Source organism: Seriola dumerili, unplaced genomic scaffold (assembly GCF_002260705.1).
Source record: "Seriola dumerili isolate Sdu_G_001 unplaced genomic scaffold, Sdu_1.0 BDQW01000169.1, whole genome shotgun sequence".
NCBI classification, from domain to species: Eukaryota; Metazoa; Chordata; class Actinopteri; order Carangiformes; family Carangidae; genus Seriola; species Seriola dumerili.
This window is the reverse complement of record NW_019174424.1, coordinates 2721441-2747587: the sequence shown is the minus strand read 5'-3', so window position 1 is coordinate 2747587 and position 26147 is coordinate 2721441. Positions and strand designations below refer to the sequence as shown.

Below are 26147 nucleotides of genomic sequence, written 5' to 3'. Positions count from 1 at the left end.
GCGTCCTGGTGTAAAGTAATATTAACTTGTCTGAGGCACTAGTTCAGTGGTTCTGAGATCTGGGTAACAGAGGTTATTAGAATACAATTAAAAGTAAAGTATTAAATATTGCAGAGAAAAAAGAACAATCAGGCTTCATTTGTAAAATTGTTACACTGCATGTGTGACTCGCAGATAACAAATACAAAAACGCTTTATACCGAGTTTCAGCTCAACTTTGTGGTTTTCCATTCTACAATGTCCCTGTTTTGATTCACTCCATAATAGCTCTTGTGGTGTAAACACACCAGGCAGCTCTTTACAAGGAACAGGCTGCCTGACTAATGACTCTCAACTCATGGACTTGTATAGGTCAGCCATACTACACATAGATGTGCTACATCTAATATGTCTTAAATGCTAACTGTCTGTTTCACTCCGATTTAATGTATTTTATATTCACTATTTGGATATTTTATTGTATTTCTGTATTTAGTGTGATTTCATTTAATTGCAGTGCTCGGCTGTTTTATTTTGATTTTACTTTGATTTTACTCATTTTGTAAATCTGTTTTGGAAAATGCTGTATAAATTAAATGTGATGTTATGATTTAATATCTGTGATTTAACCTGTGATGAGCAGGGAGGGTGTTGTGAGGAGTGAGAGAGTTGTGCTGTCACCACAGTGCAGGCACCACAAACAACCAGTAGGAGTCACCAGTGCAGCAACACTGGTGAAAACCCTCAAGTTGTTTCCTATTGTTTTAAGAGTGGTGGAAAATAACAAAGTACCTTTACTCAAGTACAGTACTGAAGAGTAATTTGAGATACTGAGCATTTCCTTTTCATGTTTATTTCAATTCAACTACATTCAGAGGAGACACACACAAGAATATAAAGTTTGTGCAACAGAACTTTTTTTCTTTTCTCCTCCATTAATCAACTCATGATCTCTCAGATATATCTTGTCTCTGGTCTATCATCACTGTACAACTACTGTAGGAACAGTGTACAAATGTACAACTAATGTATGTATTTATAAGTTTCTGCAATGTATTTGCAATGTATTTATACATTGCTGAACCTGCACTGTGGGCAGGGAGGAGAGTACACAGGTGACGCAGGTGAGAGACTGTATATAAGGAAGGGCTCAGAGTAGATCAAGCACCAGTGGAGACATGTTTGAGTGTTAAAGAGGAACTGACAAAATGTGAGTACGCTAACTTCAATGCATCACATTCATAACTAGATATAATATGGAGACACTAAATTAAACAGTAGGATAACATGTAGGGGTCGACAGGGCAATTTTGTCTCTATTTTGTATTGACAAACTTATCGGTAATATAATAAAAAAATGAAAGTCATACTTTTAAATTAAATTTTTTATAGTTTTAATATTTACAGATGTACAATCTGGGTATACCTCCAAAGAGCACCTCTGTTTACCTTTATAACAAAACTGAAAGGTTTTAAAGTGGCAGGAGGTGGTGGTGAGTAACAGGAAGGTACAATAGTTGTGAAAAAATTATATAGTTATGTTGGGTCTGAGCTCTACCTCATGAGCTGGACACCAAATATGTTGGATTTCGGTTGTCTATCAATTTATTGGCTATCATAAATTAAGAAAATATTAATATTAAAAATATTGATAGTAAATAATAACTTTAAAATTAATTAAAGTCCTCGGGGCACCAGCCTAAACTAATAGGCAAAATAGCCAATATGGTTTTAGTCTCAATTTATTACCATTAATCTGGAACTCTGATTAACCATTGGCTTACTAACTATAACCAAATTACCATATCAACAGTAAGTTAAAGTTGAAGGATTGGAATTCTACCAAGTAGAGGTTGGCAATATTCACGCTTGTGCAACATTAAACACACCAGTAGTTATACTTAAAGGCATTTATTTACCATGGAGCAGAGTAAAACACAATGTCTAATCTAGTATATACAGGTGTGTGTATGTGTGTGGGTGTAGGTGTAGGTGTGTGTGTCTGTGGGGACACAGACAAAGGCAAGATGGCCAATTCAAAGTGATCACTGTGACCACATAACCTGAACAAAAAAGACTACACAAGATGGCGGTAAACAAAGAAACTACTCAAAATGGCCGCTGAGACCACCTAGTGTGTGTGAGAGGGAAGGTGTGAGTTTCTTTGTTAGCCTAGCTCGTGTAATCTAAAGGTACCAGGTTAGAGGGAGGAGGTTAGCTTCATGCAGATTCTAGAACTGAGACATACTACTATGTGTGTGAACATACGAGTTAGCTGTTCCCCGCTAACTCTGCTATGACTCCTGTTCCTTGGAAAATCAGCTGGCCTTGTGTCGTAGCTGCTGATTCTGAAGAGAATTTGGCTCACTCTCAGTTAATCCGAAGCAGGTCGTTGCTGTTGAGGAGAAGAGTGTTGCAGGCTGCTGTGAGCAGGCCAGCGAGAGAGCTGGTTTCTCAGGTAGCAGGGCTGACTTGGGCTGGGGCCTTGTTGCCCTTTGAAAAGCCGAGAGGAGAGAGCGGGAGCTGCTCTCCAGAGCAAGCCAAGAAGAGAAAAGAGAGAGAAGAGGGCCAGAGATCTGGTTTTGTTTGGTGACACCCTTGGGGGTCACATGTCACACGCTGACCCACACTGGCTGGCCAGTAAATTCCGTGGGGGGAACGGTCGTCCCCAGGTGTGAACGGTGAGGAACTGTGGAGTGTGAGTTCCTTTGTCCAGTGGAGCAAAGAAACATCTGGTCTCTTGAATGATGAGTCCCAACAGTTAAATGTCCATCAATCTAACCATTTTTCTTAAGTTAAATGGCCTGTTAAATGATGTCCCTTCTTGTGAACCACATATCACAGTAACAACTAACAGATTATTCAGGATTATCAGTATTTAATCTCTCACTATTACCTGCTCTCAACATTTGTTTTATGTGAATATTGTTTTATTATCTTTGATATCACAGATTACAGTTACACAAGTACAGAGGGCAGGAAGAGCTGACTTGTTGTGAAATGAATTAAAAGGGAGTGGTTGCTGCTCTGAGGCACCCAAACAAACTGAGCTGTGCTGGAGGCATCAAAGTGCAGTGCTGCAGTTGTGACCCACCTTTACAAAGTCTTGGCCAACAACAGGCAACGTTCACAAAACTGAGAAAAGAGAGCAGCTACAATACATTGATGAATTTGCTGTGTTTGCTATTGTGAACTTTGTGTGTGGATTTCCACCCATCTACTCGCATGCTAAATCCCTGAACCTATGCCCAACATTTTTGGATGTTGTAATAGTGAATCATGATTTAAGATGTGTTGAAACCTGATTTACAGACATCATCACACACTGATTTTGTTTTCACACATCAAGATTCAATTAAATGTAATTTATTTTAACTGTCTCACAAATATCAAGCATTGATGATTGTTTAAATATTGTCATTTGTTTACCTTTCAGTTTCTGTTCCTGGACATGGATGAGTTTGTTTGTAATAAATTAACAGAATGGGGTCTCAGCATGTTGATAGAGAGATTTGAAGGTAAAGTATTACCATGTTTCTTTGGGGGCACAGATATAATACTGATGTGACCTACCAATACGGAAACATCTAAATATCTACTAACATTATATAAACATACTGCAACTTTGTTGTTCAGTAAAATGCTGACATATCCTTCACAGTTTACATCGAGTTTTGGGAGAGATAAATGTTGACAAATTCTGGTCATTCTTGTCTGTGTTCATGGTGTGTACTTGCAATAAAAAAACATGAAGAAGAAGCACTGAAATCAAGCTTGAAAAGTGGCGAATGCTGTTAGCTCTGTGAGGCTGACATGTTCTTCAAGTTAAAACAAAGAGCTTTTCTTGCACCTGTTTCACTCCCTAAATTGAAATTATCACTTATTTTTCCATGACTGAGATTGAACTGAATATTTTTTAATTACAGATGAAGGCATTGACACAGAAAGTCTTTACTGTCTCGGTGATCAGGAAATTGATACCTTGATCACAAAAGTGGGAACAAAAGTAAAATTCAAGAAGAGACTCAAGTTGTTAAAGGTAATGTTCTGCACTGTAAAGATACTTTACACAGGTCCTGTGTTTAGTGTGATAAATTTAATTTATGTGGAGACATGCTGTTACAGTTACAGGAGCATGAACTTCTGTAACTGTAACAGTTCCTACAGATAGATTCATGGCATTTACTATAATTTTATAAAACATTCTTTTACTGTTATGGATTAGCAAATATTTTCTGTTGTCACTAGGCAGAACAAAACCCAGCACATCAGGAAACAGTTGATTCTTCTGCTCATGTAAGTTGAATACAGTTTCATGCAATTAGGTGTAATCCAAGACATTTATTGCAGTCATACAGATTTTATTTTCTGTGGTTCATCAAATTTTTCCATGTTACACTTACAATTTATCTTTTGTGTCAACAGGAGAATGAAGAAGCAGCTGATTCTGCTCAGGTAAGGTTGACATTGAATTTCACAAGCATGTAATCTATGAACGTTCAAAATTGGTGTGTTAACACGGCATTTTATTTTGTCTTAAGATGTAATTAATGTGTTCAGTATTTTCTGTTGCACATTTGACATATTAATGCGGACATCAAACTGGATGTTTTGGACCAATCCGTGTTCCATACGTTCCTCTATTCTTCAAGCATGCACACTTGAGGCAATAAAGTGTCTTGATAAACAGAGTCATGTTTGACTAATGAATTGTCTCACTGGATCAGTGTTATTGACTGAGGACATATGAAATGTGATCATATGTTAGGCCTTTTCTGGACTCTAATTCCAAGGGTTTTGCCAGACTTATCCCAGAATAGATGAGAACATAAATGTAAATTTTAGTGTGTGAATTGTAAAGATGTGTTTTCAGTTCTCTGTTAGAAGGCAAAGCCTGTGTGAATATAATTTCTTGATCAAATACTGTTTTAAGAGTCGAATATTTATTTTCATCCTCAGGTCTGGCCCTCCACCAGTGGCACAAGTGATAAAGGTAAGATATCATATATCTTATTAATCACATTTAGTGTTCATTGGTGTTTTAACTATAAAACTATATTGAGACCAAGTTTTAATATTGTGAGAGGCACATGCAGCAAACTTTCCTATTTAGCTTCTGTTTTTTGTAAAAAAAAAAAAAAAAATTCAATAAGGAAAGAGAAAGTTGGATCTTCAGGGCGGGTCCAATGAATGTCAGTCACCAGCCAGTAAACGACGATGTGACAAAAGACTGGGATCATACTCAGGTATTTATATTACTTTCTAAACAATGGAAACCTACAGCCTACTATAGGGTTAAAACTTCTATGTAAAGAAAATTTCCTTGTATATCAAGATTCTGTTTCTGTACCTTGGCCACAGAAAATACTTTCTCACTGGCTGACCAGTGTCTCTTATCTCATCATAACAGCTCAAACAGTCAACAGCATAAATATTACTGATGACATCAATGTAAATAAAACAGCCGGCATCCATAGCAACATTACATATTTTGGATGATGATTTTGTCCTTTCATGAATGGCCACAGTATAAATGTGATGATACACTGTTTAATAGTTCTTTACTTTTACTCTGACAGAAGATATCATACTCTCTGATGTGAAAAACATAATGAACTATGTTCATATGAGACTACAAAATGAAGACAACACAAAGCTCAATGCTTTCCTTAAGTAAGTATTAATGTTTCCATTTTCCAGCACCTTGACCCATTGGAAATTAAAGCAGTGAGGATACGATCAGTTGTTTTCATATGAAAGACTGTCGAGTTCACAGAAGTATTGAACCATGTGTGTTATTTGTTTTAGTGTTATTTGACTGTTTTAGTTTGTTGTAGTTACTACGCTGAGTGAACCTTTAAAAAAATAGGGACAAAAAGTTAATTTTCATTCTGTTATTGAAAAACACTGAAACCTGCAGCACATTCTGACTGTGAGTAGGTCTTGGTGACTTAGAAGTCCTCTGGACTGCCTCTTCTCTCAGACTTAGGACCTACTTTTAGCGCTGAAATGCTTTGTGAATTATTCTTAGAGAAAAAACCTGGGAGTGCTAAAGTTAGGACTGACATGCTACTTGTTTTAAGGAGTGTCTCCTTACTAACAGTTAACCTCAAGATGTTTTGTGAATATGTCAGATAAGTTCATATTAATATTACAACTTGCCACTAAAAACTGCATCCTATCCTTTGCACTCATAACATTGTGCAGTGCCTGTTTGCAGACCTATAGGTGCCCTCCTCCTTTTAATTTGAACTTTTCTGCTCCACTTTTCTCTTTTTCTTTTTGCTTCTCTCCATCTCTGTTAGCTCTGTACGAGCCAGAAGTAGAGTATACGTTATTGGACTTCAGCTGACCAAATACAATTCTAAGCACACCAGGGTTGTACCACTTGAGGAGAAGTCGCCCATTTACCTCCCTACTGTAAATGTAGACTTTGTTGTGGCTTGCGTGCTGGAAGAGACAAGTGTCTGCGAGTGCACAGTTCAGGCTGGCCGGATGGCACAGCGAGCTAGCCTACTTTTAATTATGCAATATTGTTAGTCTACACAAAAATCAGTCCAAGAAAGAAGATTTGCAGGATGAAAAATAATAATAATAAAAAAAAGTTCTGTAAAGCTGGGGATAACTACAAAGTATGGTGATAATTCTGTGGTAATTGCTTTGAGTAGCCCCCTTACATTTTAGCAGTCATTAGAAGCATTGCTTTGAGCTTTGTTTATTTTTTTTAGTATTGTAAATTTTCCAAATAATTCAATTAACACATATTTAAACTGTTGTACAACAGAAATAAAATCTGTGATTTGGAGACAGACAAGAGGAAGCTGGTCGGTGTGTTTGGTAAAACCGGAGCTGGAAAGAGCTCTCTGATAAATGCTGTCATTGGAGTGAAGAATCTTTTGCCCTCTGGAAGTGTCAGTGCATGTACCTCAGTCATGATTAAAGTGGAGGCTAACAAGAACAAAAAGTACGAGGCAGACATTGAGTTCATCAGAAAAGAGGTAAAATTGTCGATCTTTACTTGAAACTAGTTGAAAATGTACAGTTTAGCTGCTAAATACATTTGCTGGTTACATGTGCCATTTAATTTAACTAAATTAAACATTATTATTTTGTTTTTTTAGGATTGGGAAGATGAATTGTGGTCCTTGGATCATATTGTTAGGGATAATGAGGATTGGGAAAAGGATCTTGATCATGACACTGTTGACAGGCTGTCAGCACTGTATGGAGAAGAATGGAAAAACATACCAACTAAAAACCTCATGGACAACAAACATTTCAGAGAAATTCCAGAATTTCTCTTTTCCAAGACAAAGACTTTGACATGTGAATCAGTAAGTAAGACTAGAACAAATCATACATATGTGCACCTTGTCTCTTTAACAACAAAACAGGTCCAAAGTTTGGGTGTCCAAGGTCATATTAAATCAATTATAGTGCTTTTTATCATCTGAAAAATATAACTTACATGATTCTTTGTTCTACTCATAAAAGCATACACAACTTGTTCACAATGCAGTTTGCAGAGTTCCATAAAAAACAGAGTTAGGACCTAATTATGTTTTTTACATGCTTCAAGAACACCTTGGTGTTGACCTGTCTCAGGGCAATATGCAAACAGGGAAGATGTATTATGCCACCATGATACACATACTTAAAATATTTTCCTAGTTAAATCTAGGCACTGTCAAATTCCGATCGTGTTTAAATCTAAACTTAAAAACGAATTGTTCATGTTTTATTGATCTAACTTGTCTTTGTTGTTGCTTTAATTGATAGCGTTTCATAGTTGCTCTTCTCTTTTATCTCATCCTGTTCTAAATCTTTTATGCATTTTGTAAAGGACCATGAATGTGCATCAAAATAAAATCACCTTGCGATGACTTATTTTATTTTATTATTCATCACAGGCTGGAGAGCTCTCTGCAAAATATGTCAAATACACAAGAAGCGACTTAGAAGAGGGAGAAGGTATAGACGTAAAGAGGTGGTACTGGCCACTAGTGAAGTGTGTGACTGTCAGGGTGCCTAATAATGATCTTCTCCAGCATGTCACACTTGTGGATCTTCCTGGAAATGGGGACCGTAACAAGAGCAGAGATAAAATGTGGAAAGAGGTAATTTATTCACATTAGTGAGAATTACAGTCTTATCTGGAAACTATGACATCATGTTATTACAAGGCACTGATAATTAAGTGAATTTTTCCTAATTAACTTTCTGTTATAACTCTTCAGATTGTTGGAAGTTGTTCTACTGTGTGGATTGTCACTGACATTAATCGAGCAGCATCAGAGAATGAACCCTGGGAGATCCTGCAGGATGCCAGTAGACTCATGGGAAATGGTGGCGAGTGTCAGCAAATTCACTTTATCTGCACCAAGTCTGATCTTATTGAAGATTCAGATGATCAGTAAGTAATTTACAATACCAAAAGTATATAGTTAAATGTAACATCCAAATAAGACAGTGATGCATGTTCTTGCCAAAAACTCAAGCAAAAGCTCTTTGAAGCTGTACCATGCAAGCTTTATAAATTCACTCCTCCCAACTCACTATGCAGGGAGTTCAATGTAAAGGCAACCAGAGCAGTGTTAGTTGTAGTGTGATGTAGTGCTATTTAGGCTTTTTGTGCTACAACTACAACAGAGCGAGAATCCAATTTTTGATCCACACAGTACTACTGCACTCAGGCTTTTCCTTTGTCATCATAACATTACATCATTTGTCATCACATTTCTTTGTTTTATTGACTAACTACTACATATCATAAAGCTTTCTGTCATCTCTCGCAAAGGTAACTGTACATTCGTTCATGTGAAGTACTTTTTATAATTTGGTGCTATTATGCGGAAATGGAGAGACTCTTCAATTCATACCCCTTCATTTAACGTATTCCAGTTAATTGTTTAACCTATCGAGAAAGTCCGCTGAAAATTTCAGCAAGGGATATTTGTCTACAGGTAAAAAATTCAACATACATAAATAAATGAACAATAAAAAGTCACTTGGGGAGTTATTTTAGTGAAATTCCTCTAGAAATCAACAACTGTTAAAAAACTAAAAAAAATGTTACTTACCAGGAAATCACAGACCTTGTAATGTAGAGTGTTGCATTTTTCATTATAAATGGTCAGTGACAGATACAAGTTTAACAAAAAAATCATTGAACTTTTATACTGGGAGGTAAAAAGATGACTGTATGTAAAAATAACAAAAATAAATGTTAGAATTACAGGTTTCAATGCTCCAGACACTGTATGAGGTGCCACTTGATACAAATATTTTTTCATAGTTCAGCAGCTGCTGTTCGTGCTCTCATATTCAAGAGAAACATGAAAGCCAAGGAAAAAGTGATGACACAATTCAAAGCAGAAAACACGATTAAGGTGAGTTGCAGCTGTAGACAATCTGTTAGACTTTCTGTCAGCCTATATAAGTCGATGTTAAAATCAAAATCTTTTTCTCCTTTTCAGAAACACTTCAGTGATGAGTGTTTCAAAGTATTTACAGTGAGCGCCAAAGAGTCTCTGAAAAGAAAATATCTACAGCGAGATGACACTGGTAGGTGAAGTCACCATGACAGAATATATAAAGCTCTAATACATATTTTGTTTTAGTTTATTTTAAACACTTAAATTTATGCAAAAAGTGTATATGAGTATAAAAGTATGTGATTTAAGTATGTAACATGCAAATTGCATTTTTTTTCCACAGAAATACCCAAACTGCAGGAATTTCTGCAAGAGCTCAATGACTGTCACTCAGTGACATTAAACTATGTGTCTGGAGCTTATGGGATTCTCTCTCTGATTCAAGGAGCGAGATGCAGGGAAGTGGTAAGATCAAGTAATAAAACCTCTTTCATTGTGTTTAATCATCTGAATTGTTATTAATGTTCCCAGAAAATAATAATATTCATAGTAAATAATTAAATTATGCTAAAATGCAGTGAAAACATTGAAAAGTCAAATGACTTCTTACTGACTAATGGAGTAACTACATCTTAATGCCAATTAAATACTGGAAGGGTCTACATGCAATGTCACTCCTAAGAAAATGTATCCATCAAGGTTGTTGATTTACTGAAGTTGGGTTACTTTAGAGAGGCCGTATAACCACAGCAATTAAAGGGTGTTCATACTCAAGACCAACAAGATTTCATGAGTAAATGTGTGTTTGATTTCAGGCTGGAAAAAAGAAAGAGGTGTGCACAGAACTTGAAGAAAACATGAGGCAGGAACTTGAAAAAGTCAGAAAACCCGTGGAAGAGGCTTCTGAGGCTTTTGAAAAATGCCTTACTGAGGGGGTTGAAGATTCAAAACGTTTATGTGAAGCAAAGTTGAAATCCATTTTATATCCTGTATGTATTTTAATTACACTTTTATAATGATGATTATGATTTTGCACCTCATATGAAAATGTCTCTAAAGATGTTATTTCTGTTTTGTTTCAGAGAAAGGCTCCAGGTCAGAGAGGGTCAATAGGTAGCAGTTTTCACAAGACATTAAAGTATGTAGTTGAGAACAACGGCACCTACAAAACAAAAAAACAGAGACAAATAAATGTCAATGAGAAGTTAAGTTCATGCCTGACTGACAGCATCGATGAGGAATTCAGGAAGACCTTCCCGTAAGAAATTACTTAATGAGGATATAAAACCCTTTGTTGGCCCATTTGTAAATTATGCAAAATGTCTAGAATGTAGAAATTCTGCCTCATATTATAATGTAATATAACGTATATATATCTAAGCTGGACAACTGGACGTGCTTGAGGTTCTTAAAGATGTTTCACCTCTCACCTGAAAGGCTTTTTCAGAAGCCTTTAGGAGAAGCTTCTTCAGGAACCTATCAGACGAGAGGTGACATGTTTTTAAGAACCTCAAGCAAGTCCAGTTTCCTTTGAGATTCCCTGACTTGGATGACTGAGAATCATCAAAGACAGCATATTTATACAAATTATACATAATATACTTGTTTACATGTTTCAGAAATGAAGGAAAATGTGGACCGTTCAATGGAGCCATCACTGCCTTTTCACTTGACACAGAGAGGCTGATACAAAAGTACAAAGAGGTTGAACTGCACCTGACTTTTCTCCAGACAGAGGTAAAACATGTTAATATTATGTTATGTTAATATTATCGTCCTATATTCCATATTCCAACAAGGTATATGTATAAAATATGTTGCTCTATACTCTGTGTTCTCTCTTTAAGGAGGAAAAGATTAAGATGAAACTCAACAAAAAAATCCGGGAGCGTAAGAAAACAATCTACAGCAGTCTGACAGAGACAATCGAGGCAAACATGCATGACTGCTATAAAAGTAATAAAGAAGATCATGATATATACAAAGTGTCACTATGATGATACACATTCATTCACTCATCCACTCATCATGTTTGTGCAGAAACATTATGTTTGACAACAGTTTTCTCTTTTATTGTAGAAGCAGCAGAATTTAGGGGACAGGGCTCACTGGAGAAGATGAGGTACACCATTGAGAGGCATGTACTTGAGTCAAAGGACACCATGTTTGATCAGGCTAAAGATCATATGTTGATGCAACTGAATGACTTGAAGGTTTGTTATATTTTTTAATTAAACAGAATGATATAGTAAAATATGTTGTGCTGTACATGTTTATCTTTATCCATGATTCTAGTTCATCATCTACATGAAGGCTTTTTCTATATAAAAGTGGAATATACATCATTCTGAAAGCTTTTACTGCTGAAACACTGCAGTCCTTGTCATAACTGTGCAATCATTGATATTATTATAAGGCAGAAACACAAAACCAATGTAGGGTTATCTGGAAACAGTTAATTGTGTGATTTAATAACTGTTGAACAGAATATTTGCCTATGTGGGTGATAAGTAATGATGAGTGATTTTGATGCTGAATTAGGAGTATATCCTGGAAAAACTGGAGAAAACCCTGAAGGAATCAATTGAGTTGTCACTCAAGACAGATGATTACTCAATCCCAGGTAGGTAACATATCGAATTAAAAGCATTTGTTTAGATCACTGAGAAGTTTGTAAATATATCACTGAAATTAATAAATCAACAGATTTCCAATAAGGCTTTTATTTTACACATTTAGTTTGTGTTTTTTTTTTTAGATGTTGCAGCAGAGCTCGACATGGTGAAGAGACACTACAATGAACTGATCGGCAGCCCAGATGAAGAAATGTCACTACTTGGGTAAAACTTTTGTCAAAATGTCTCCAAACGTTTTCTAAAGGGTGTGGATTATGAGATGTTTTTATTCTAAATTATTCTTATTATTCTGAATCTGAATTACTCTAGCTCTGATCCACCCGGCCCATCCGCTGCTCTGAGTCTGTGACTTCAGCAGGTACGTTGTTTATCCAAACCGAGCGTTCAAACAGATGGTAGGAGTTTGTGTTCCAGTGTGCGCAGCTGTCCTCACATTTGTAGGACAAATGTTCAGTAATGGTTGATGTGATTTGTTATCACTGTTCAATGTCAAAACTCTGCTGTTAATCTCTCTGGTGGATGTTTCAGGTTTGCTCAGTGGAGAGAAGCAGCAGAGGCCTGATGACCCACTGAATGTCTCTGCAGGCATGAGGTCTTGGGATTGGTTCTCAACCATGTTCAAGTTTTTATTCTTGTTCTCTTTGAGTCTTGGTTTGTTGTGTACTTTGACTTTATTTTTATTTTATTTTTTTGCAGATTACATGCAGAGATTACAGATTTTTTTGGTAGGAAATTTTTGTCATTAACTGATTATAGTCCAGAGGCAGGTGGCTGATATGCAGAGGTCCACAGCCTGATTCAAACCAGGAACATTGTGGTTTACATGGTACATGTCTATGCCGCTAGGCCACTATGATGCCCCAAAGGTTCTGTTTTTTTAATGCATGAACAGTTTTTGTATGACACAGTTTTTCTGTCATGATTTTATTATATGACTTTGGTGTTGGTTGACTGGGAGAGGAGTTCTGCTGATTTTATGATTGTTTAAATTAAACCTTGAAGCTTGAATACAAGGTGTAATTGTAGGATGGATTTCACATAAACTTTAGGTTTTTCAAGTAATGATCTTGAATCATTATTTTACCTTCATGTTCAAAGACAAAACCTTTGTTTACTGCAAAATAATTATTTCTACGTGTTTTCGTGTGGGAAATAGAAATAGATGAGAAAAAAACGACTTTTTGCTCATTCAGTTATTTACTGCACTATTTTTTCATAGTTTTTCATTCTTAAAAGTAATCTGCACTGACTGAATGTTTTTGATATAGTATATTGTATGATAAAGCTGATCCTGCCATCTGTTGCTCCAAGTGACTGACCTGATGATTACAAATTAGCTGACGTAAGATGTCTTTGTAGTGATAGTCACAAATATATAAAAACCCTAGATTTTAGAAAAGTGAAAGAGTTGCTGAATTAAGCACTAGGCTTTGCATGGCTGGGAGGCCTTTAAACATGGCACTTTGGTGATTGATGATTTTTCTTTTTAACATCTGTAAACTTTGTTGAGGCCAGTCTTTAAGATTTTTGAACTATTTACAGTTTGAAGTTCTCTTGACTGTTTCTTTTGTCACCCTTGATGTTGTGAGTAGAACAGCTTTTAGGGAAGAGTTATCTGAATGTTAAATCTTTACTGTATTTATAACATTAAATCAATTTTCAATGGTATTGCTGTTAGCTTCTGCACTTTTGAAATAAAGTACTTTAAGTGTAGTTAAAATTTCTGCATTTTTCATTATAATCTCTCAACATGGTTCTTTCAAAGAATTAGTAGTCCACATTGATGTGAAAGTGCAGATTGTGCACTAGCTGTGCACTTGACAAAGGTTCCTTTGTTTTCTACTCCAGCCTACTTGTTATGAGTTGCTGTCATGCTGGTTGAACATGCCTGCTACATGTATATTTTCAAAAAATGTATTCCCATTGCTCCACTATGACCTGATTATAAATGCATGAATATGATAGATATGGTATAAAAACAATCAAACCAGTCCTTCTGACACCAACAATCATGCCACAGTCAGTCACTGAAATCACATGTTTTCCACATTCTGATATTTCGGGAACCAGTCAGCAGCATAGAGGAGCTGAGGGGAGAGCAGCTGGAAGAAGTGTCTTCACCAGGCTGACTGACAGCAGAAATTTACTGGACAAAAATAGCTTTCATGTGTGCTCAACAGGAAGAAATCAGCAATGTTTTTTGTATGGATTCATTGATTTTATTGATTTCCTGCCTGCTACAGAGGAAAAATTAGACCAGAAAGCTGACACTGGGAGCCTGGTCAGTCATCACAGATACCATTAAAAAGTTCACAACACATGAATAGCGTGAGATTATTGTGATTTATGCAGTCCATAGAGATTACACTTCAGTGTGGCCGAGTGATGCAATAGACTCCAAGCTAAAATAGACCGGATCTGTTCTGTGCAATGGGCGGTGATGGAGGAAATAAATGCTTCTAAAGACGCTTTCTTTGTGTAGGCTACTGGCCATGAGAGTGCTGGTAAGGGGATCCCTCTGTGAAAAGGTGTATGCCAGGCTTTATGTGTGTTTGTTTTTTCTTGTTTATTTTCTAACCTTCACTTACCTTTAGGTGACTCAGCAGTTTGGCAACTTTCATGTTGTGATTAAAGGCTACACAAATAAAGTTCAAACTTTTTTTCTGTAGGAAGAACAACTTCATCAAAAGTGAAAAAATATGTTCATAGGTCTATTTCAGCTGTGGAATGTTGCTGTGGATCACCCCGTTTAATAAGTGGTTTATCTCATATGCCTGAAGGGTACTTTCTCACACAAAATGTTTAATTCAGATACAAAATGTTCTCAAACATTATGAGGCTGTCTTCTCATGCAGCACTCCCAGGCTGCATATTGGTCTCAACATGTTCCAGAGCATTTCTAACCTCATATGAACCATAACCCCTTTATCCTGTTTCAGTTCAGTTCACTCACTTTACAAAAGGACATAGTGTATCTTTCCACGTATACCAAGTGATTGTTAGCAGAGTAGATAGTTTTGGTTTTATCTGCTGAATTTTTTAGATGCCTGTCTCTCAAATGAACAACTCCCACAGACTTCACTGTCAATTGTATTGTACAGGAAGTACTTTACTGGAGAAGTAGTGCAAAAGTCTCTGGATTGTCCTGAGCAATGACACGTTATTTCTGGAAAGATATGTTGCTGTTGACTTTTTCAGCTGTAATGTCTCAATGCGTCATTCAGCACAAACCAAATTCCATTCACATTTATTTTCTGACACAAAGACACAAAACCAGTTTTAAAATTTGTGCTCTGGTGCTAATCTGATTATTTTTTGTCTTATTTCACAACCAGAAATACATTTTATAGTTCAGGATCCTTTGATACAAAGCAACTTTTATTAAAACAAAGCAAAAAAAAAAAAACAGTGAAACGAATATGAGTCTGTGTGATCTCTGGATTCCTACTCTAGCTGCAGTTTATTCATGAAATACGTTTTTCAAAGTGGTTGTGTTATAATTAGGAAATTAATTAAGCTGTCAGCCCCACCCACCCTGTAATTATATTTTATAACTCCCACATCAACTTACAGCAGGTATGATTGTACAGAGCTCCAAGTGTTGATGGACAAAAAGTTGCTTTGGTACAAAAAGCAAAACAAAACTGGCAAGTAGTCAATGTCAGCTCCACTTCAATGTGTAAACAGGTATGTTAGGCAGTAGTGGAGGAAGTACTCTGCTGCTTTACTTCAATGAAAGTACAAATACCTCAAAGTAAAAGTCCTGCATTTAAAATTCTATAGAAGTGCAGAATCAGCTAAGTACTCGTTCTACAGACTAACTGATTCTTAATATTGATGCAACAATGTATAAGTCGCATTTTACTATTGAATATCAGATAGTTTCATTTACTGTTTATACATTTTGGGATTGTGAGATGATTAATGGTGTACAAAAGAAGAATAGTCTGAATGTTTGTGCCATGCTATTGGAGTCATTGTGTTGCACCTGTTCGACGTCAAACCTGACAGATTGTTCAGCAATGCAGGTCATTACAATACACCAAGGAAGGACAGGTCAGCTGAAAATTTTCTTCTTAGAGGATATCAGGAGTAAATGTGTGTAAGTGTATGGTTGCCTCTACCTAACACATACAAGCGATATTAGAGTCACTGCAGAGCTACAGCACTTGAAGCAGTAAGGCCTAAAATCATCATGAATCAGAATCAAGAAAGTTCAAATAATTTCACAATTTATTCCAGTCATAGAAAACATGACAATCTGGCATTTTAAATAAAAATAAAAAATAAAAAATTAGCACAGCAATGTCAGTGAACAACACCACATTAAATACTACTGTCACAGAAGTATAAAGTCTACCGATTTCTTAATATGTGGTTTGATCATTTGTTCGCATTAATGTTCTTGAGTCTAACCCTTATTTCCTTTATTTACTTAATGGGAATTAAGGGAAAATCTTTAGAGACTTTGGCATGCATTTCATATGATAATTTAGTTCTACTTCTAGAGAAAAGTCAACAGTGAATGCCCGCTGTGCATCTCCTGGTATGTGAAGCTACATTAATGTAACAGCGTGCCAGTGTGTGAACAAATACATTTAGATTTTAATTTTCATTAGGCATTTAATCTAAGCCAAATGTTGAAACACACTGAAATGTCTCAAAGTACTGTAAACTCAGCACTGTTAAATAAAGAAACAAAGCACAAATTGGTTCTCAAAGCCCTTAGACAAATAACTTAAAATTAATAAATTATACACACTTAAACTACATTAGTGAGTGTCAGCATGAAACTGATGTTTGGAAATTCACTTACAATTATAAGCACTAGAAGTTTATGAATGCATTTGGTGAATATAGGCATGCTAAAATATTACACATAGCAAAGGCATAGTTCTTAGGCACAGATACATTTTATAACTTTTTTCCCTTTAGCTCTGACCTTCTTCTAGACTGCATTTAAGTACAGATACTTTTCATTTTCTTTCAAAGAAATGTTAATGTACCTGCTTACTCATTTAGTGTTCCAGCTACATGTGTTGACACTAAAAACTATAGCTACAACAGTTAAAACAATGGCATTGTGATATTGTATACAATCATTTGAATTTCAATAAGGTACATTACAGACCATCAAATTGTTAGCAGCGCTTACTGGAGTTTCAGTGGTGCAGTGTTGGTATTAAAAGACTAAAAATTCAAGTTCACAGGTCAGGAGATGTTGAGTCACCTGTTAACCCAGAGAGTGCTGCTTTTTCAGGCTGTCTGAGCGCTTGACCCTCTCCTCCGGGGTCTTTCTGTACCAGCTCCTGTGAGGAAACAGCCAGTGTCGTGCTGTGATGACTTTAAAGACATCAGTTAACGCTGAAATCATACGATTATGTCCACTGCTGACTTTAGCAGGAGGTGATTAAAATGGTCGGCATTAGATTTTATTATTCAAAATCAACAAAACTTGACTGTTGTGCAAGTTAGTGAAGTATGATCCATGAAATGGAAACAGCGTATGAAAAGTTTCCAAATGTCGAACATGGTTAAACTGAAAGAAGTATAAACTCACCCCTGGCGGTTCAGCTGCCCTGGGACAGGAGAATTTTGGCCTTGGCTTGGCTTCAGGACTCTGAGAAAGGAAAAAAAACAATGTATTTTGGAGAACTGATTTTCTGGGGCCAATGAACCCAAGATTATACCTTATAAAGCACACTACCAGAAAATATTAAGCACAAAACAAAGGTGAAACAAAATCTCACAGCTGTGTTTGGTACCTGTTAGTAGTAGGGCTCTTTGGCTTCTGATGCATCTTCCTAGCCTGCGCTGGGGATTCACCAACTCTGAAGAAATTACAGAAAATAAAAACTGCTGATCACTGGATCTCAAAACATTAACTCCATATGCTATGGAGGGCAGTGTTCCTCCTTCCCATCTTACCTCTTTTTCCTGTCCAGAGACCTCTGTGTGGCCGCAGACAGAACCATTCTTTCCTTGTGGCACTTGGTTTTCTCCTGCAGGTTCGACATAGTCAGGAAAGAACACAGTTTATGATAGGCGTACTGACACTGACAGCATAAGACAAAGGATGTTATAAGGCTGCCACACAAAGGCATGAATCTCTAGATTTATACCTTGTTGAACATTACACAGATTATGCAGACAAAAGTATGGCTGGCAAGCTCAGAAACAAACCCCACAAAAAGTGAACCTGCTCCAGTGCAAACTCAAGTTAGTTTTTTAGTTCAGGAGACAAAAGAGTGAAAATATGTCTGTACTTTTTTTAAAAGGATGCCACAACCTTCATCTGATTAAGTATGGCTATGTGATTGATTATTGGCCCATATTTTCTGGTTACCATGTCTCGCATCTTCCTCTCTACACGGAGCTCCCTGTCCTGCTGCAGCAATGCTAATCGATCCCCGAGAGGCATTTCAAAGAAGATGTCATGGATATCATAAAGGGCTGCACGTAACTGTGGGACGAAAGAGATACATGCATATAAATACAAAGAAAGATGGACCTCTGCTGTTGATAGACAGTAACTACATATTCATACCTGTGCTCTTACTCTCTCCTGCAAAGAGAGATCTTGTGCTGAGAGGCTGCATTTCTTCTGCGGAGCCTCAGTCTGGAATGAACGGATGAACTCCTGGGTATCCTATGGACGGATACAGTATATACAGTACACATTCACAAACATGCAGTTGTTTTTCCCATTCACTAACACAACTTATTAATTAATTTATGAAATAATTCCTCTTACACCCGCATTGGTGTTTTTAACGTGTTGAGCAAATTTTGTGTGTGTATGTTCTTGTGTGTGTTTTAGTGTGTATGTAAGAGTGTAATCTCACCACTATGGTCTGGTGCAGGTGTTTGACCTTCTCTGTTTTGAGAAGTCTGCGTGTGAGGAAGCCACGAGTGATGGCGCCAATTCGACAGAATGCCCTCTGCTGCTCTGGTGTCAGAACCTGGAAATCACAACAAGGATGCAAGAAGATGGGACAGGAACAGCATGTGACGACAGGAACAAAGAGACGGTTTGTAGAAGAGAGGTCAATCTATTGTATAAACACACACTGTCACACAGTGAATATAAATGTCCAGACTTCACAGATCTTGCAAACTTGCGGAGTTAACAGGAGTGTTAATGACAAGTCCAAAGGTGCCTTGGGCTACCCAAATCCACAATTCATCAAGGGGGTCACAAGTGGACTTTCTGCCGTCTTCCAGAAAGTCCACTTGGGGTGCCAAATACACAAAACTTTGCTTGGAATATTACAGACAGTTCATGGCAATATGGATGACAATGTAAAAGAAAGGAATACTAGGTACAATAATAGTGTACCATATTTATTATTGAGGACATTTGCATTGTACATTTGTTCATATTTGTAGTGAGGTTGTTTGATTGAGTGCGCATACACAAACCAGTAGTAATTTGGGTCTGACTGTTACAATTGGCAAAGGTCGGTTTTCATTCACCTACAATTTGATGGTTCTCAGTTGAGGGTTTAATGGATGTATTAGCAGTGTTTAGCAGCTCACCCAAAGAGAAAATTCTGTCTCTATTATACTATGTGAGGCAGCAGCCCAACACTTATCTTGCAAAAATCATCAGTGTCAATACTGTAAAGCCACTTAGAAATGTGTTACACACACAGACACACACCCACACACAAACACACACACATTCACTCTTTTCTACTAGGATATGCCCACCAGACTTAGCCTTGATCGAGGTTTGCTAGCTGCCCAGGTGGGTCCCCACAGATAAACTGGAGGCTGGACAGAGGGAGAGCACACGCTGGAGCTGACAGGACTGGGAAAACCTGGAGAGAGTAACAAATCTTTCAATTGAAGCATACAAAGTTCTTTAGTAGTTACTGCTGTTGTGATCAGATTACGCCATGATTGCAATTTAATTATCTTGTCTAAAACATGTCAGTGTGTATCTCTTTTTTACAGTCTCGGGTGAAAAATGTTGCATTCTGGTTCTTTCTCCTGCCAAAATTACTGATGCTCCGTGTTCATAGTTGTGTATGGCTGTAATGACAGCAATAAAAACAAAGTAACTGTCCTTTACCAGGATATTTAACTACAGTATAACCATTATTGTCCCATCCTTAACTGCAATACAGCCCACTCATCTTTCACTACACTATCTTTACTTTTTAAATTTGGCATAACTTGGCAGTGATGCGGAGCAGAGTGCCAAAGTCCTGCTGCTCTGTTTTATGACCGTATTTTGTTAGCACTTGCTATCTATAACTGATGAGGTTCATGGGAACTGTAATTGTTGAATGCCTAAAAATAACAGTTATACCTTGTTTAAATGTTGAATGTTTAAGTTAGTAAAAAAAACCTCTGGCATGAGTAAATGATCTACAATATTCATCTATCACTGAGTTTAGTTTAGTTTAGTTTATTTCTGTCATTTTCCTACTTATAAAACTCAAATACCCTGGTAGATAGACAACAAATAAACAAATAAACATAAAGTTAATGCTTTTTTTAGCACTACAACAAAAGATAAACCAGAAACAAAACTGGACCGAAAAAGTGTAGGCTGAAGCCATAGCTTGTCACCACTGTTCTCTAATACAGTGCTAAATGAACTTGGTGAAGTAGTACCTATACTGTGTCCAGGTGATCTCTCGGATGGTGTTTGGGCAGGGCTTAGTCCTGGGCAGGAGGGGCTCACAGCAGAAAAGCTGTCACTTACAGACCTACGATTCCATCCACAAGCATCTCCACTAAGAGGCAGCACGCACCCCTGCTCCTTCAGTCTTCTCTCTGTCTCCTCAAGCTCCTGAACACATGCATACAGGTACACACACATCCCCCCATACATAGACAGACACACACACACACACACACACACACACACACACACACACACGTACATGTCACTACTTTTATTTTATTCATATTCATGATTTAAAAAAAACACAGACACACATACAAAGTGCAATATTATCTATTTTTCTCTAGAGCAAGCAGAAAACAAAAAAACAAGAGAATAAATGCACACTTCTGCACTTTAGTTGCATTGCAACTAAACAAAAAAAGTACATTTAGTATGTTTTCTTGTTGCTTTATTGACAATCTGTAAATAACAGATACAGTATAATACTGCACAAAAATACAAAATTTTTGGTCTCTACTTCTATGTCAAACAGATATGGTGTGATTCCATGTGCTGACCAGACAGAGGCGCTGTTGCTCTTTCTCCTGCTCAGCCAGAAGCAGTGACATCTGCAAGGCATGCTCCTCCTCCAGACGCCTTTGCATGTCCTCTAGAGCCTGAGCTCGCCTGTGGGTCTCCTCTGTTGATGTGCACAAACATACGCATGTAAAGTCACTTATCTTTTACCTTTTAAAATGTTTTACCACTTTCCTTCACTTTCTCTGCCTCTCTATCACACAATATTGCCTAAATGCTGCAGTAGAAGGAACAGTAATCTCAGTGGCTATGACAGAATTGAACTCTTTAGATTTTAGTAAATACAGTGTGAGAGAGACTCACCTGTCTTGCAGGCCTGTGTTTCAGGTGCATTTCTGAGGACTGTTGATGTGATCCTTCCATTGTTTGGCCCCTGAGGATCTTCAGGCTCCATCCTGAGTGAGACCTGAGCCAAGTCAAGAGTCACACGGGGCCTCAGCAGAGAAGGTGAGGGATTCTCTACCTCATATGACTGGTTTAAGGGGGCTGCAGGGGTGCGCCGACTTGGAGCCATCCATGTAACTCCGGCCATAAAACGAGGGACCCTTTCCTGGCTGCGGTCTATGTGTTCAACTCCAGACGGGTAGGTATGCAACTGGCTGTCCAGGGTGTGGCAGCGCCGGCGAAACCCTGTAGCCAGATGGTCATGGTGTCCCATCGGGCTGGGCACTGAGGCACTAATGGGGCTACAGGTCTCATGCACTGGACTGCTACCACAGTGACTGGATCGACGATTGCTACTCCTGCTAACACAACCCCCGCCTTCACTCCCCACTGAGCCCCAGTGATCGGAGAACTTTGTGGAACCTGTGAGAGCTTCTCCCCAATCTGCCATGCAAGCACCTTCCACTGACCTTCCTGGGCTTCGGGGGATAAGGTCTGCTGGGCCAATGGGAAACGAAATATGGATATTACCTGTAGAAACTGGGCGCGGTCTGCGTCTCCGTGCACAGGGACTAATGCTGGACTCTGGACTGGGGAGACGAGCATACTGGTCAGGTAGACTAGGTGAGAGGCAGCCAGACTGTTGGAGACTGGGGTCATACAGAGTTTGGTGCTGGATCTGGGTCTGAGGTGTGCCAATAGGACTGTGATGCAGGCTGAATCCGAACTCGACACCTGTGTCCCCCATGGGACTACAGCTCTTATTGTCTTTGTCAGAGATGGTCTCAGACGGGGCAGTCCCAGTGACATTCTGGACAACTTTTGACCCCTGCTGACTCTGCTCTCTCTTCACATACTCTCTTGATTTCTTAAGAAGGCTGTCCAAACTAATGTCATCTTCTTCCTCTTCTTCCTCCTCACTCTCCTCTTCCCTGTTCACCTTCACTTCCCCCACTGCCTTGTAGCCATTGAGGGTGGGGGTCTCAGAGCATGGAGTGGCAGGCCGATCATTTGTCTGAAGCCCAAATCCAGCATCTCTGGGAAGTCCAGGTGAGTCAGTGACCAGGGTGTAGCCACTGACTGTTGCAGACTTAGAAACTGGCAGCTTGTCAACCTCGTCACTTGTTACTTTATGTATCTGTGCAGAGATAATAAGTAATGATGCTGAATCATCAAATAAAACAAAATCTAAAGTAGCAATTAAGAATTACCAACTGATGGTATTATTTGCCCTATTTTATTAGAATTGCATTGGTTTAAAACTGTTCATTCAGCACACTGACCTGCAAACAATTAAAACAAGAAAATATAGTCCGGTGTTGATTGTCAACTAAATGTTAGGTGCCCAAACTGTAAAAGTCACTGATATTTATCCCAACATTTTAATACATAGATCAGTCTGGACTGTTGATGTTGGTTTTTCAGTAAAAACACATATCCATCCTTGAATTTTACTTTTAGTACCAACACATCACCATGTCTGTAGTTAGACAGAATCTATAGTAACTACAGACAATAAGTGACCAATCACATTTATTGAAATACCTGGAATTTCATCACTAGAGCAGATTTGCAAGTTGATAATATTGCTTTGGATGTTTAGTTGACAAAACAGGGCCACAAGCAGGTCAAAATAGCATAGCCTACTGGAGAAAGTGTTGAGTCAGACAACCTGTATTCAAGTCTGCAAATGTCACTAGAGACTCTGAGACAGACTGTAATTCAGTTTTTGTGCTATATTGTGGGACTGACAGACAGACCTATCTAATATTTTAAAATTTTAGATAATATCTGTTTATGAAAAATAAAGTGGCAAAACATTTGCTTTTCTGAACAGACTAATAAAATCTATGATGTATAACTGTCATAAGAATTTGGACGTGGCCTATTACCTACTTTTTCTATAGAATGGACTGATTTTGGTATTATTTCCACTTATTGAATGCACATCGTAAGCCTCCACAATATAACATTCATTTCACAAAACATGCAAAATTTCTTTTTCCACTGGATCATCCTACCAGATCCCAACCAGGCCTGTGACCGGGTACATACTGTGCTACTGACCTGAGCTTGATCCAGTATGACCTGAACACGGGCCATAAGCTTGTTCCTCTGCTGGCTCTGCCTGTCCACCTCCTGCTGGACCGCCCTCTGTCTGTGGCCACACATCTCCTTGCGCTGCTCTGCACTCAACTGGAAAAAGAAAATAAACACTCATTCAAAGCTACAATTAATACAATTTCCCACTTCATATACTCAAGCAATATAGAGAAAAGATTAGTCAAGAACTCTTTATGATGTGGTTTCCAATAAACAAAATACATTTAATGAGGGTTGATTTATTTTCAGTTCACACAATCACTTTTATTCTAGTATATGTTTGTGTCTCCTTTGTTTGAGTGGGAAAGAAATCTGCCACTGGCCTCACACTGCCCTCTTCCCCACCTGGCTATTCCTGAAAACTAATTTTGTCAGCAGTTACCAGGAGATAGATTCTCCTGACTAATATCAAACAGCCTTGATGTTCCTCGTCATCAATTACCTTCTCTCTTTTTCCGATGCCGACTGCTGATCTAATTGGGACTAGTCAGCTGATGTATTTTAGATATATTATGTAGGTCTCACAAAGAAATGTGTTTTTCCCTAAATGTTACCTTTAATTGAATTGAAACTATTTGAGTATGTTTCTCTGCACATCTGTGTTTTAGATAGGTATCATAACATCCTTCTAATTGTTAATGTACCTGAAAAGTGTAAACTATGCTTCCTGTTGCCATGCAGCATAGACATTAAAAAACACAGCCACAGCAGCAGAGTGACAGATACACAGACTCTATCGGGAAACCAACCAAACATTTTGTCATTCAAAAGCAGAGCCATCTTTCTTTACAATGTTTACCATCTGCAAATCTTTTAAAAACACCCATTAGCTATGGCTTCTGTCTAGCTACATCTTGTGGTGTCCCTTTAGTATAAGTTCAGATGCCTGTTTATTTCTTCCTTACCAGTGGTGAAAGCACAGCTCTTCCATGGAAGCGGATGACAGAGCAAGCCTTCAGGGAACACAGTGGCTCACATGCCATCTTCTTATACTTCCCCTCCTCCTGCAGTATGGCCAAACTCCGCAGGCAGAACTCCTCATAGCTTTCCATCTCTGGACCCACACATCCACACTCTGAATAGGAAACACACACCATGTAGCCTCGTCACCCAGCTGTTAAATTAGATGGAGAGTGTGGAATTAGATGGACATCCACAAGTCAGTGAATAGGAGAGCTTAGGATGCACTGGGTGTGGATCACTGGAGGTAAGAGTCTGGGATCATAAGTGGAAGAGCAGGACAAATCGCCTCCAACAAAAGAGTCTCTGTCTGCCCTAAGTGTTTTTATCACACTCATCACATTCCTGCCATTCCTTTCCGTCAGACCTTGCTGGTGACTGACATCCATTTCCGCGTCTAATGGAAATGTGTCTAATCGATGCAATGTTTCTATTTCTGAATTGTCTTTTAGCAAATACATAGTATAAGATCCTGCACAGACAGGTAGCGTAACACAGGGCGTTAGCCTACGCGCACAGATAATGTATGAAATTAAAACATGGTGTGTTGTGATAGGTACTGTCTCCATAGAGTTCATCTATGAAAATTACCATTCCTCGGTAAGGGTTTATTCAGCCTGGTGTCCTCGATGCTGCCACTATAACCTAGTGGTCTGCAGTCGCCTCATTACAGCAGCTACCCCACACTGATTGATTACAGCTTAGCTACACAATAAAGGTGGGAATCATTTTCTTTTTGTACCCGGCTTCTACAGAGCAAGCTTTATACCGGTGGTTTTGACGGTTATATCTAAGAAACCCTCGATTTTCCAGCTTTTTTTAGTACAGATGTTTTAGTACAGATGTACCTTGGCAGAATGACAGTTGATAAACCCGTGCCTATTACTCGTAGACATTTACTTACCTTCGCAATGGATGAAAAGCGATATGTCCTTTCCTTTCTCCCGACGGCGAGTGTTAGACACTGACAAACGTCAAAAAGAGAAAGAAATTGGCGATAATAACGTGAACCTTATATTCCTCCTCTCAATCTCGGGGAGCCCACCACCACCATCATCACCACCATCATTTTCAACTCTTCCGGGCTCCAACAGCGCCTCCTAGCAACAGCACGCGGACCACGTTCCCATACGGTACACTCCACCGCTTCTAGTTGCCTTCTCTGAAGATTCCATCAACAATTTTATTCACTCGCAGGCAAATAAGTGATTCTAGAGTGTTCTATAGAATGTTTTTTTCAACTGCTGTGACCACGCAAAGCGGGGAAAAGTTTGTAAGGAAACAAGAGCGAATAGTGAAGGATGAAATGGTGACAAAAATGGCACGAGATCTTTGTTGAACAGTTACCTCACCATTTCGGTCTTAAATCACCTAATTTGTGAAAGATTTAATAGGTAAGGCTTCATGTTCACGCCCCCTATTTAGCATTTTATACATAGCATATTATTTAATTTCACGATGTAGTTGTACGCAGCTACGGGCACATTTCTAAAT

At 38.2% G+C, this 26147-nt stretch overlaps 2 protein-coding genes across 4 annotated transcripts; one reads left to right on the top strand and one right to left on the bottom strand.

Annotated features, from left to right (window-relative positions):
• Nucleotides 1-1152: 1152 nt before the first annotated feature.
• LOC111227044 (nuclear GTPase SLIP-GC-like) lies at nt 1153-13702 on the top strand. 2 transcript variants are annotated; one of them, XM_022752414.1, is made up of 24 exons: nt 1153-1189; nt 3416-3497; nt 3906-4018; nt 4228-4275; nt 4405-4434; nt 4939-4972; nt 5133-5225; nt 5559-5652; nt 6764-6977; nt 7101-7313; nt 7890-8096; nt 8217-8392; nt 9275-9368; nt 9456-9543; nt 9697-9818; nt 10169-10342; nt 10436-10611; nt 10973-11090; nt 11201-11309; nt 11433-11566; nt 11895-11976; nt 12112-12193; nt 12299-12347; nt 12518-13702. In XM_022752414.1, the coding sequence occupies exons 2-23, from the start codon at nt 3431-3433 to the stop codon at nt 12336-12338; spliced, it is 2508 nt and encodes an 835-aa protein (XP_022608135.1). In that variant the 5' UTR covers nt 1153-1189; nt 3416-3430; the 3' UTR covers nt 12339-12347; nt 12518-13702. The 2 variants fall into 2 exon arrangements, with proteins under 2 accessions (XP_022608135.1, XP_022608136.1); XM_022752415.1 differs by lacking the exons at nt 1153-1189; nt 5133-5225 and having other exon boundaries at nt 3412-3497.
• Nucleotides 13703-17028: 3326 nt separating this feature from the next.
• On the bottom strand, nt 17029-25706 carry ccp110 (centriolar coiled-coil protein 110). 2 transcript variants are annotated; one of them, XM_022752545.1, is made up of 14 exons: nt 25558-25706; nt 24599-24807; nt 23658-23786; nt 21510-22728; nt 21188-21309; nt 20615-20792; nt 19703-19812; nt 18835-18951; nt 18537-18638; nt 18336-18452; nt 17918-17991; nt 17755-17820; nt 17550-17609; nt 17029-17298 (listed from the first exon to the last, which is right to left on the bottom strand). In XM_022752545.1, exons 2-14 carry the CDS (start codon nt 24788-24790, stop codon nt 17223-17225), a joined length of 2562 nt encoding a protein of 853 aa, XP_022608266.1. In that variant the 5' UTR covers nt 24791-24807; nt 25558-25706; the 3' UTR covers nt 17029-17222. The 2 variants fall into 2 exon arrangements, with proteins under 2 accessions (XP_022608266.1, XP_022608268.1); XM_022752547.1 differs by having other exon boundaries at nt 24599-24768; nt 25558-25585.
• Between the last annotated feature and the right edge of the window lie 441 nt (nt 25707-26147).